Genomic DNA, 14,037 nt, shown 5'->3' on the forward strand with positions numbered 1-14,037 from the left:
AAGAGATCTTGAAACACACCTTTTTAGCTTTGTTTTTCCTTCATTCAGTTTGCATTATTCTTTTGTTTTATATCCATGTATGTTTGTTGTGTAGTAAATATTTCAGTTTTTATTGTCAATGTTTTTTGTTGTTGTTTTTCTTTCTGTAAAGCACATTGCGTTGCATTCCATGTCTTAAATGTGCTATATAATGAAGCTGGATTTGATTTGATTTGAAGAGTGTTATGTACCAGAAAGGATTCCGCTATTCTTACAAGCCCAATAACCCGTATTTGGCACTATATAGAACCATTTGTTTTTAGTGTGTTCCGATAGGAAGGAAGAATAGGAAGGGGAAGGGTTAATTTGCGGCTGGGGAAACCAGATGCTAATTAAGTCTTTGGAATGTCACATACTAGCATTCTATTCCAGAAGCCTTCAGAGTGGGTCAGACATGGAGTGAGGGGAGCGACGCACGTTTCAAATTGTTTTCTTATCTTATTGACGACGTTCAAAAAGAGCATCCACACCAAATACCAGAGCCACAGGTAATGTTCCCTATTGTTTTGTCTGTTGGAGTTTACTTTGTCATATCTGGATTTCAGGTAGCCTACTTTAACTGTTATAGTTAAACAAGAAAATACATATGGGGGAAACCAGCCTAAACCAAATCTAATTTAATCAAATAAGCATATATATCCAAAATGTGACATGTTTGCGCACTGGTGTCATAAGAGCGAAAAGATGCTGAAGTTGAAATCGTTTTCATTTTCTCCAGGGAGATAAACAAATGCAAAATGGCATTCTCCAGAGCAGTGCTGTTGTTATTGGTGTACTCGTTATCACTACATGACACAGTAAGAGGTGTCGCAGAGATATGCCGGGGGACGCACTGCCACGGTGGCGAGACTGGGGATCCCAGACCCTGCGTCGGAGCCCACTGCCTGGGGGGTAGATCATCCAGACCACCGCGGCAATATAATCCAACAACACAGGGCAGATCGGGACAGACAGTCCACAGCCAGCATCATGTGTACCACAGCTCTCAGTCAAGAGGAGACACCACAGACACGTATGTTGTTCAACCACAGCGCGGTAGGCACAGTGACAGCGCTAGGGAAAGCGCAAGGATGCAAACGTATGACGTTTTCGGTTCAGGATGTACTGGAGCGGATTGCGTTACTCCTCAGAAACAGCTCCAGGCTTTTAACGACACCAGAGACTGTAAAGGGATCGAATGTAAATTACCACTAAGGATACGGCCGAAGCCCCGTCCAAAGGATTGTGTGGGAGAAGGCTGTCTGGCTGATGATGCCGCAGCTTCCAGCCAGCCTTCCCCTGTCCATATGCCGGACAGAGCTGCTCAGTTTCTGGGAGAATTTCCAGAGTTTGGATATCCTGCATCTGAACTTGGCAGTGCGCCTTTGGGAGTGCAGCTCACATGTGACATTAAACCAGGTTAGTATATACCCACACATCAATTGTATATGAAATATATTATTATTAGTGTTATAATGCATTCAAATACTACACAGTAACGGAAAACTGTAAATTATATGGTCATTTGGTGTATTATAAACAGTCAAATACTCTGAAACATTTTACTCTGAAACATAGTGCCCCATCAATTTGGATGGGCAGCAAGTATTAAACCTTTACCATGTCCTTTTGGTCTGTTTTGTAGTGATGGGAGTACAAAGCTTCCTGAAGCGTTAAGATTTTCCATCCAATTGTGTTGAAAATAAGTTCATTATTCAAGGCTGTGATCAACACAGTATACACTAGTGGCACCTGCTGGTCAAAATAATTTAGAGCTGCCAAATTATTATAGATGATGTCCCATAGCGTGAGCGTAGCGTAGCCTTTGTCTTCTGCCAAATAAATACCAAACCAATCAGGTGGTTGTTCAGCAAAGCTTCAGACATCATTGATCACATGCTTCTGATAAAGTGATACAGTCATCGGCACACTGCTTCGCGATTTCAACGCATGCCTCGGAGCTCCAGCATTAAACGTAACATCACTACTGTTTTGCCCTGTAGTCGATGCCAGTTTGGAAGCCTTTGGTAAGACCTCTAGAAGTGCAAGTGATATAAATACCCAAATATTAATTAATATGCTGTAATATGTAAACACTTTACCTAGCAGCCAACATGCTTGCACCAATCCCTTAAAAACCTCTCCCTCAATGAATTTCATTCATTTACCTTTTTTATACAGTATAATACAATACATTTTATGGTATTGTACTTTGTGTAATTACACAGTACTTGCTTTGATGCCGTATTTATATTGCATTAGGTGTACTGTAATATGAAATACAGAATTTTACTTGCCACGAGCTGACTGTAATCTACTGTCAAATCCACATAACACCTTTACAGTGTAGGCTATCTATTAAGAAAAACGTAATTGACAGATGAGGGAAGATACATAGTGTGTAAAGGGGTTCCAACTCGTGCCAGACTGAACTCCGTGGATGTGTGCGTAATTTGGAACCCCTTTACACAATGCGTATGCAAAATAACCAAAGTAGTCTCATTCCAGAACAAGCGGTTTTGATAGCGATTTATTGTCCGGTAGGCGACATAGATTTTTGTTTAGAAATGACATGGCGAAATGGAAATCACATAATATTCCTTTAATTACTTTGAATTTATTTGGGATTCATTTAAACACGCAACATTAGGCATCGTTGCTACCATCTTCTTGTGTTTGAGACCCAAGATTATGCATGCATTGACTGCAGTCCAATTGAACTAGAAAAATGTCTGGCAGTCAAGAAAACTTAGAATGCTTTGATGTCTATAAAAAGCCTGCCTAGGAAACTTCCATTACTTGATGTTGGACTTTTAGATTTTGTGCCAAAATAGTTTAACAAATGTTTTTAAAAGTATTTCATCTCAAAAAGTGATGTACTGTATTATCATAATTTCACAGTATATTTAACTTAGTATTAACCACAATTTCAGTAATGATTTGCTGAACTGTTTTGAAGTCTAATCAACTTAGATTACAGGAGCACATTATTAGTACTTGATTCCAGTTTAATAGCTAGCTATACATAGTTCCACATCCTATCTCTGACTACTCCACACTTTTTAAACCCTGCCCTATTCCATCTCACAGGGGAGAACGAGGTGCCTTCAGAGGATGCCCTCATCTTACACCTCCAACTGGCTAAGGGGCAGGAGAAGCTGGTAGAGGCCCTTCAGGCTCAGCAGACGATCATCCGCGACCTGCAGCAAAAGCTAGCCGAACAGCAGGGGGCACTGTTGGCCCAGCAGCGGGAGATCCTGGAGCAGCAGCGGCGCATGTACCAGCAGATGGACGTGGTCAAGGCACAGTACGGCCTGCTCTCTGACACCGTCAAACAGGTGTCCTTCCAAGGCCTCCAAGGGGAGCTCCAGAGCTACTTCGAGAGCCACCTGGCAGGCCTCCAGAGCCAGGCTCGGAGCCACCTGCAGAAGTCCTATGCCGTTCGCAAGGACATGCACATGGATGTAGATGCTAAGTTGATGGATGTGGTCGGGGAAGCCCACCTTCCGCACCCCCTGCTGGGGTGTGGCGCCCCGTGTGGACCGGAGGATTACTGTGACTTCCAGAGGGAGCCGCCGCAGTGTGAGAAGTGTACCATGTGCCCACCTGGTTTCTTCCTGGTCTCCCAGTGCTCTCCCAATGCAGACAGAATATGCCAGGACAGAGACGAATGCCTTGAATTACCAAACCTATGTGAACAGGGAGTGAAGTGCCTCAACACTCCAGGTAAGGCTTACAACATTTCTAATTTGTAATTAGACATGATATCCATCCTGGTTCCAGAAGTCCTTTTACTGAATAGTCAACTAAGAGTATCAAGCAATTCGGCACATGCTCATATTTCTGATCTCCTTCTCCCATCTCTTTGTCGTTGTTTGATGCTGAGCAGGAGGGTTCAGATGCCTGGGCATGTCGGAAAGGGAGGCTGCTGCTGGAGTATGTGGCCATGACTACTTCTACAACCAGGAGCTTCCGGAGTGCCAGGCTTGTTCTGACTGCAATGGAGAACCCATTGCCATCCCCTGTACACCCACCAGTGATTCTGTCTGTGGACCCTTCACAGACAACCTGATGTCCCAGTCCTGGGGCGCCACCGTGACCTTGCCCCCAGCCAGGGCCCCTGGCAGCCACATCTTCCCTGGCCTCCAGCTCAATGTGCAGAGCAAAGAAGCCAGCGACTTGCTATCCAACCACGCCGGCCGGCTATCCTTCCAGCAGCACGGCTTGATGTGGCTGGACCATAACTTTGCCCTAAAGCACAATTGCAGGAACTTCCTCCAGGTGGGCATGCGGCTCAACAGCAGTCAAGAGGAGGAGGGCCATGACCTCAGTGGGGTCCGCATTGAGCAGCCAGACGGGAAGTACTTCCAGGGAGTTAGCGTTAGTGGCAGCGCAGAGGTCGAGCCCAACCACATGCTGACACTGTTCCTGAAGAGTCCCAACCAGCATTGCAACCAGAGTAAGGACCTTCATGTCTACGAACTCAACGGGCCTTCCTTCAGCATGCTCTGGCTGTCCCACGATACTGGAGCCGTGGCCATGACAGCACAGATGTCAATGTCGGCCCACTACCAGACCAACTACCGTCCAACCTTCCGCATCACCTCCGTCTCTGACCCTTACATGGTGGGGTTGACCCACGACAGCCGCGGGGTGCGCTTCACAGAGAGTGGCGTGGTGAAATTTGTCCTACAGCAAGCGCTGTACTCCATGGGCCACACCTGCATCCGAGAGGGCTTCTCTCTGGTGGCCTACGCCAACCGCAATGGGACCAACCAGGAATTGATGCAGGCATTCAAGTCTGGCGTCAACTACAGGGACACATCCATCACCCTTTCTGGGGCTGTCAGGGTGGATAGTGGGCACTCGCTTAGTTTCGAGATCCTATCCCCATCCCAGTGTAATATCCGCTACTTTGGAGACAGTACTGGGATCAGTATACTGAGCCTTATCTGGATCCCTTCAGCTGTCTCCTCTGCTCTGACTGCCACAGTGTCCAGGACAGGCCTTCCCTCTGGAGTCGTCCGCAACAAAGCCCTCCTCTTCCAGCAGGTCAGCCCAGAATCAGACCAAGTGCGCTTGGCCCGTTCTGGGGAACCCAACGCCCAAAAGAACTTTGTCTTCCGGGGGGATGGGACAGCTAACGTGGCCCTCAACCTGAAGCTGATCCATTCGTGTAACGTGGTGAAGCTCACCCTGCACCGGCAGGGGGGCAGCGGGGAGGGTGGACAGGCTACACCCGTGGCCCAGCAGATGTCTGGGCACATGCCCGAGGGCAGCGAGTGGGCCAACGTGGGCCTGAGGGCCTCCTTCCAGGTCCAGAACGGTACAGCCATCTATGTGACACTGGACTGCGTACGTGGTCGTGTTAACCAGATCACCCACAAGGGAGGCACTAACATATCCATCCTCTGGGTGGCGTTGTGATCCAAAAAGAGGAACTTTTTTGTTGTTGACTGTCACATTTTGTCAACACGTTTTAGAAAAAAATACGGTTTCGCACTATTTCAAATTACAGAGCAAATTTGGAACCTCACTTAACTTCACAGGTGCTTCCAAGGTAGAGGAGATTTTTTGAAATGGAAGGTTGTGTTTTGTCTAATGTTAACATTTTTGTCATGTTAATGTTGTTTGTATCTTATGTCTGATACTTTGTTGATTCATTGATTATTTTTGGATGACAAGTACTGATTTTGCTCGAAGTACTTCGGCTGGTTGAGCAGTGACCAATTATTTTGTATGGAGTAAGCTGAATGATGTGTGTGTGTGTGTGTGTGTGTGTGTGTGTGTGTGTGTGTGTGTGTGTGTGTGTGTGTGTGTGTGTGTGTGTGTGTGTGTGTGTGTGTGTGTGTGTGTGTGTGTGTGTTTATAATGTTTGTTATGCTTTTTATTATGCTATATCTTATTCCATCAATTTCCTGCACATGAATATGAAATGTTGCCTTTCTATGCGTGTGTATTGCAGAGTATTTTGATAAAAGAGCATTTAAATATTTTTAAATGTATTATATTTAACTTTCACCAAGCGGTTATTTTTATTTCATATTTTCAATAACTTATTCTGAATTTTATGTCACTTAAAATAATAGTAGTGTAAAATTGGAAAAAATTTGTGTCGATATACTATTGGAAACAATACCTTACTTCATAACCAGAATTGTACTTCAATCTCTTTTGATAAAACAAACAAACAATCACAGTTGTGTCAATACTGTACTTCTAGGATACATGTATGTCAAACAATAGAATTATGTTACAAATATTTATGTGACCATGGAACTACAGTATAAGTGTAGTATACATTACATTTACTTATATAAATGGTGTAGGGAAAGTTTATCCTCAGATTATTATAATTTTTACATTTGATAGTTCACACAAATCAGGTTTTATGTAGCAACAATATGTTAACCGTTAACTACATAATGTATGTTATGCTTTAGCCTCAATACTCTTGGCCCTGTGGAAGTGCTGCCTATGCATAGCATTCTTAATTGCCTTTGTGCATGTTCTGTCCCCCAAACAATTAGACACAATGAAGTGTTTCAGCGATTTGGCAGCGAAGCAAAGCGGTCGGTCACTGAAATACTTCTGCTTTATTTTCACTTCGCTATGCAATGCTTGGTGATTTGTTTTACTTCACATGTATTGTAGAACAACAATGAGTGTATAATTTTTTTCAAAGCCAAATAAAATTCACAAATATTTTGTAAGATGTTGATTCTCCCTCTTGCTTTAAAAAAATGATATGTACCAAAAAGTGATGAAGAGGTCAGCATCTAGGTGTAATTTTTGGGATGAGATGAGATTGATTGAGATGTCATTCATGTAGAAAATGTATGTCCTGATATAGAGGCTTTGGTTAAAATTTGAATGACAGCACACAGTCTCATCTCCACCATGTGACTGCATCACATGATATGAGCCTAATTCTTCAGTCTTCTCAACCATGACAGCTTTAAAACTGACTCCACCATCCTGACAACCATCATACATGAAATACCCAGTATTTTCCACAGTTTAAATAGACAACTTAACAGTCAGACATTACTCATGTCATGGAGTCCCAAACATATTGAACCTATTTGAAATCAACTTTTTGAGCAAGGTGTCCAAATTGCAGAAAAAAATCATATAATTGTACTAATTATTGGTCTTGAATCATTTTAGAATCAATCTATCATATTTAACTCACAGGTAAACTATCCCTCTCCAAACATGACTAATAGTGACTGAATCGGAACGAAAACTGATTGTGAGAAATAATAAAATGTTTCTGTCTGCAGTCTGAATTGAAAACAGGTGTTTGAGATGGAGCGCCGCTTCAGATTTCTCATGTTGTAGATCAAATGGGACCCACAGTGCATGAGGGGAAATATCAAAGCCAGCAGAGAGACAGAGCTGTATGTGTGTGTGAGAAAGAGGGAGAGAGAGGGAAAACGAGAAGAGAGAAGATGTCTGTGTGCATCTGCTTGTATGTGGGTGTTTATGTGTACGTGTATGTACGTTGTGCATGTGTCTAGAGCAAAACAATAGTGTGCATTATTAACTATGGACCGTTAAGACAGAAGTAGTAAAACTGAATTTTCACTTTTTAATGTGAACCATGTGTTTCTTCTACATTTCTCATACTTAACACTCAAATGTTTGACACAAATCACGTGTGTGTGACAGTCAGTGTTAATTCATAAAAAGACAGTCCAGTATCATTTAAAAGATGGACCGTTAAGGTGCTATGAAACCTGAATCACTGTAAACTTATCCAGTGGTGTTTGAGAGGCCTACAAAAGAGACATCATTCACCACCACAAAGCATATACTGTATATGCAGTTAGTTTATTTACCCTCTTATGGCTCATCCACTGATGTATATTAACCCTGGATTTCTGATGCTATGAATTTGCCAATGAGAGGCTTTGAAGGCATATCTTTTTTGTTCTTGCAGTGGGGACAGTAACATTAGTACTTTCACAAAATTATACTTTAAGGAAATGTTTTATATATATTTTTTAGCTCACATAATATAATTTAAAAGTACGCACGAAGGTAAGTGTCTGTAATAGAATAAATTTGGCAAAAACTAATGTAGATATTTATAATTGAATTTTATAGCTTACAAAATATTTTTACGAAGGTGGGGGAGTGTCAAGATGGAGGCCTTAAAAAGGACAAACCCAGAGCAGGAGTCTAATCAAAAGCGGATGTGAAAGCAAGTCATTCCTCTTGTCTGCAGTCAATGTAAGCCATGTGGGCTGTTTTCCTCTGAGGCCACATGCCACCAAATAAATACAATAGCTACAGGAGGTTAGCCTGACATGGATTGGCTGTCTGTATCTTCATGTTGTATACTGTTAAATATGGTCGTTTCTTATTTATTAAAAAAGAATTTAGGCCCAATGTTGATGTCTAACCCCAAAAATATTTTGAGAGGATGTGATGTCACACACAACATCATTACATAGCATCACTTTGAAAATAGAGTAAAGTGGGAAAAACACATTTTGTGCATTTGTGATGACTCACTGTAAATAGAGTATATCCATAATCATTTACTCAAAACCAGCAGAAATACTGTACTGGATGAGCATTATCCATTAGAAGAACAAGTTGAAAGTGTCTGTTTGGATTGGATGAGTGTTATGTACTGTTACAATGTTAATAGAGTGTATTTAGCTTTTTGTGAGGCTCTAAAACTCAGATGCTGCTTGTATTTCATCTAACAGCTTTGACATTTCTTGTTGGAGTAGTAGAGTGAAAGTAGTCATTTTCCATTATGCTAACGCACCTTCTTAAAAGACAGGGGCACTTTGCAACACTATCTCAGTTGGTTGCTACAGACCACATTCCATGCCTGGCTACTTTAATAATTACACCGCCCACTCTCTCTGCTAATAAGTAACTAATGGTTCACCAATTATAGCTAACAGCACTGGAATAGAACAGGGAGGGAGTGTGTGTGTGTGTGTGTGTGTGTGTGTGTGTGTGTGTGTGTGTGTGTGTGTGTGTGTGTGTGTGTGTGTATGGATGTGTATATGCGTGCGTGTGCATGAACTCCTCTGACCACTGGTTGCAGGGTCATGACCAGTTGATGAGAGGTTTCAGTCGACCGTTTTTGGTCACTGATTACTTCTCTCTCCTTACCATCCTCTACAGTATTATAACCATATTATGTTTCTCTCTCCTCTAAAGCCCCGTTTAAACCTTGTGTGTCCTTTGTCCTGATCTTCTCCACATTCTGACTGTGCCCACAATTTTAGACAAGTCAGATCTTATTTTGTTAACAGACAGGATAAGAACAAGATCAGGACAATATCAGGACGCATGTTAGCGGCAGGTATAAACGGGGCTATAGATAATCTCTTCCTCTTTCATTCCTCTTCTCTCCATCTGTGCAAGTCTTCACTCTCTTTATCCCTCAGAGGGGTTAGTGATGCATGCTGGAATGAAGTAGCTGGTCACTAGCCACAAACACAGGCTGAAACTTACTGTTAACGGGCCCAAGCAAAAGCCTTTCAGTTCAGAAGGCTGCAAAATTCTGCCTGCCTGCCTGCCCCCTCTCTTCTACTCCCATTGGCTCACAGCATGCTGAAAGAGTAGCATTTCCTGCAGGGAAAGAATACCCTTTACTAGAATTATGAAATATGCCTTTTCTAGACACATTTTGGGCCAAGTTTATGTTCTTATCAGTCAAGGTTTGGGGCAGTTATTGGGGCAGCTAAAAATGTTAGGGCAGCTAAAAAAAATATTACTTTCAATTCACAATATCTCAGCTTTGGCCACAGCTCTGCATATTTCACCCCAATTTATGGCCAATTCTCTGATTACCAAGATCGTACCATTTAATTTGCAATCTCTTTTTACAACCTTAATCATGTTGGCGTCAAAAGCAATCCGAATGATTGAGTCATGCAGAATCCCAATGAGGAAAGGAAAAAGCTGTGTGTCTCTATAAAAACAAGTCAGAGAGGGATTGCGGCCATCTTCATGAATAACCAATTAGAACGCTGACGATAAATAGCTAACTTCTTGGCTGGATATGAGCAAGCATGTCCCCCTGGTGTATTTTTTTAAAACAGTGGATGGATGCTCCCCATTTCACATCAACTCCCTGGTGGACTCTACAGTTAATTGCCTTCTCCAGCAGGCACTTACAGATGATCTATCTCTGAATACATCCACACAAATGACTGATTGCAGCCGGTTGAGGTCTGTGAATGCATTGTGCATTCGACCACAAAGCTGTTTATGTTACAAGAGCATTGACACTGTTACAAATGTTAGCAAATTAGTTTAGTCTATAACTGCTTAAAACAGGACAGTGGAACCTGTGCAGACATTTCCCTTTCACTTTTGAAATGATTGTCTTCTCATTTGTTAAAATACATTTTACTATTACTTAATCCGACCACTCTTAAATCAATAATCACTTAACCTTTGGTAAACCTATACATTTTAAACTGGTTTGTCTACAACAGATTTTGAACTTTTTAATGAAAATCGATGTTTGCATAAATACTTAAAAGTATGATTTACTGTAATGTACTATTATAACTATTGTGATTTTACTTCACAGCAAGTTGAAACAAAATCTGATTTTGACAAGATCAGAGATGTACTTGCATGTAACGCATGCCCTATGCAGTAAACATGCATCCAAAATAAAGTTGCTGGGGTCTTTTCACACTGCTTTACTGAAATTGCGTTAGCCAATGCTGTAATACATACCACTTACGTAGCAGGTGTTTTATCCAAAGTGACGACAGTGAGTCATGAACCCAGTGGGAATCGAACCCACCACTCTGGTGTTGCTAGTGACATGCGCTTACTAACTAAGCCACACAGAACCACTTGTCACGTATACTCCCTCTCCGGCGCTCATTATTTCTCACACCTGTCACCATCGTTAAGCGCACCAGCGCCTCATCACTCACCTGGACTCCATCATCTGCCTGATTACCTTCCCTATATACGTCACCCCCTTTGGTTCTTTCCCTAGGCGATATTGTTTCTGTTACAGTGTTCATGGCTGTGTTTCTTGTTTTGGTCTATGTTAAATTATTTTTTAAATACACTCCCTGAACTTGCTTCCTGACTCCCAGCGTACACATTACACCACTACAATACATACAGTGCATTCAGAAAGTATTCATACCCCTTGACTTATTCCACATTTTGTTGTGCTACAGCCTGAATTCAAAATGGATTAAATAGATGCTTTTCCTCACCTATCTGCACACAATACCCAATAATGACAAAGTCAATGTAACGTTCGTCATATTCCTCCTCCTCGGATGAGGAGGAGCATGGATCGGACCAACACGCAGCGAGGTATGCAGACATAAAGAATTTATTAACAAGACGAACACTGACACGAAATACACTTGAATCGAATACAAAACAACAAAACGACGTAGACAGACCTGAACTTGAGAACTTACATAGACACGAAGAACGCACGAACAGGAAAGACTAGCCAAACGAACAAACGAAACAGTCCCGTGTGGTAGACACAGACACAGGAACAATCACCCACAAACAAACAGTGAGAACAGCCTACCTTAATATGGTTCTCAATCAGAGGAAACGTCAAACACCTGCCTCTAATTGAGAACCATATCAGGCAACACATTAACCCAACATAGAAACACATAACATAGACTACCCACCCCAACTCACGCCCTGACCAACTAAACACATACAAAAACAACAGAAAACAGGTCAGGAACGTGACAGTCAAAATATGTTCTTAGAAATGTTTGCAAATTTATTGAATATGAAATACAGAAATATCTAATTTACATAACTATTCACACCACACGAGTCAATATATGTTACAGTCACCTTTGGCAGCGATTACAGCTGTGTGTCCTTCTGGGTAAGTCTCTAAGAGCTTTGCACACCTGGATTGCCCATTCATTTTTACAAAATTCTTCAATCTCTGTCAAATTGGTTATTGATCATTGCTACACAACCATTATCTTCTTGGTTAGCAACTCCAGTGTAGATTTGGCTTTGTGTTTTAGGTTATTGTCCTGCTGAAACGTGAATTAATCTCCCAGTGTCTGGTGGAAAGCCGAATGAACCAGGTTTTCCTCTAGGATTTTGCCTGTGCCTAGCTCCCCAGTCCTTAACGATTAGAAGCATACGCATAACATGATGCAGTCACCACTATGCTTGAAAATATGGAGTGTGGTACTCAGTAATATGCTGTATTAGCACCAAACATAACACTTTGTATTCAGGACAAAAAGTAAAATTGCTTTGGCACATTCTTTGCAGTATTACTTTAGTGTCTTGTTGCAAACAGGATGCATGTTTTGGAATATTTTTTATTCTGTACAGGCTTATTTCTTATTTCTTTCTTTTGTCAATTAGGTTAGTATTGTAGATTAACTATAATGTTGTTGATCCATCCTCAGTTTTCTCCTATCACAGCCATTAAATTCTGTAACTATTTTAAAGTCACCATTGGCCTCATGGTGAAATCCCTGAGCGGTTTCCTTCATCTCCGGTTTCCTTCATCTCATCTTCATCAACTGAGTTAAGAAGGATACCTATATCGCAGGCTATGGTCTATTTTTCTCCACTTCCTGTCTGACTGACGTGCCCAAAGTAAACTGCCTGTTACTCAGACCCAGAAGCCAGGATACGCATATAATTAGTACCATTGGATAGAAAACACTTTGCAGTTTGTAGAAATGTTAGAATGATGTATGAGACTATAACACAATTGATATGGTAGGAGAAAATTCAAAGAAAAACCAACCGGGAAAAAAAATTTTTTGAGAGCCCATGCTCTTTCAATGGAAAGCTATGGGTCCTATGCAATTCGGACAATGCAGTTAGATTAACAAGAATAATTTTTATGATTATTTATTTGAATTTGCGCGCTCTCCAATTTCACTGGAAGTTGTCGACAGGTGTCCCGCTGACAGGACGCCTAGCCCTAAAGAAGTTTTAAATTCTGTAACTGTTTTAAAGTCACCATTGGCCTCATGGTGAAATCCCTGAGCAGTTTCCTTCATCTCAGGCAACTGAGTTAAGAAGGATGCCTGTATTGTCATAGTGACTGATTCACCATCCAAAGTGTAATTAATAACTTCACCATGCTCAAAGGGATTTTCATTGTCTTCTTTTTTTTAACCTATCTACCAATAGGTGCCCTTCTTTGTGAGGCATTGGAAAACCTCCCTGGTCTTTGAGGTTGAATCTGTGTTTGTAATTCACTGCTCGACTGATGGACTTTACAGATAATTGTATGTGTGGGGTACAGAGATGAGGTAGTCATTCAAAAATCCTGTTAAACACTATTATTGCACACAGAGTGTGTCCATGCAACTTATTATGTGACTTGTTAGGCACATTTTTACTCCCAAACTTATTTTAGGCTTGAAAGGGGTTATTGACTCAAGACATTTCAGCTATTCATTTTTAATTCATTTGTAAAACTTTAGAAAATACATAATTCCACTTTGACATTATGAGGTATTGTGTGTAGGCCAGTGACAACAAATCTCAATTTAATCCATTTAAACTCAGGCTGTAACACAAGAAAATGTGGAACAAGTCAAGGGGAAGTGTATACTTTCTGAAGGCCCTGTAAAAGTACAATACAATATGGTGTGTGTGTGAGATTGTTTACGGTGTGTGCGTGTGATTGCGGTTCCAAATCAGGGATAGTACCAAGTGCCGTCCCCATAGACATTTTTGTTGTATCAGTGTCGAAACAATCAACATCTTACTCAAAAGTTGTACTCTTATCATACAAAAGTGCACAATGGGATAATGCAAAAAGCTACAGTACAGAACATAATTATTATTAGAACTTCTAAATGAATAGTTTCCTTGAAATATGATGTGTTTTATCCTATCAGTCTGTAACATTGCACTCTCTATCAGGATGACTCCAGGATGCTGTTTCTTTGTGTGTCTAAAGAATGAAACAAAAATTGCAGAACTTATGTTGAAATGGATGTTCAAAATGACATTGTATAATTTGTTTCTTTATGTGTGTGTGTG

At 41.3% G+C, this 14,037-nt stretch overlaps 1 protein-coding gene across 1 annotated transcript; it reads left to right on the forward strand.

Annotated features, from left to right (window-relative positions):
• Positions 1-418: 418 nt before the first annotated feature.
• Positions 419-6,731, forward strand: si:ch211-37e10.2. The gene is made up of 4 exons (XM_038997743.1): positions 419-527; positions 758-1,437; positions 3,109-3,744; positions 3,908-6,731. Exons 2-4 carry the CDS (start codon positions 777-779, stop codon positions 5,443-5,445), a joined length of 2,835 nt encoding a protein of 944 aa, XP_038853671.1. The 5' UTR covers positions 419-527; positions 758-776; the 3' UTR covers positions 5,446-6,731.
• Positions 6,732-14,037: the final 7,306 nt, after the last annotated feature.

The sequence above is a fragment of the Salvelinus namaycush genome, chromosome 7, assembly GCF_016432855.1.
Source record: "Salvelinus namaycush isolate Seneca chromosome 7, SaNama_1.0, whole genome shotgun sequence".
Classification (NCBI taxonomy): Eukaryota; Metazoa; Chordata; class Actinopteri; order Salmoniformes; family Salmonidae; genus Salvelinus; species Salvelinus namaycush.

Bases quoted from the DNA above. Each gene is read 5' to 3' on its own strand.
- si:ch211-37e10.2 (XM_038997743.1), top strand. From the start codon at position 777: ATGGCATTCTCCAGAGCAGTGCTGTTGTTATTGGTGTACTCGTTATCA. The intron at 1,438-3,108 runs GTTAGTATATAC...TCCATCTCACAG, and splicing joins CACATGTGACATTAAACCAG to GGGAGAACGAGGTGCCTTCA. The intron at 3,745-3,907 runs GTAAGGCTTACA...GATGCTGAGCAG, and splicing joins GAAGTGCCTCAACACTCCAG to GAGGGTTCAGATGCCTGGGC.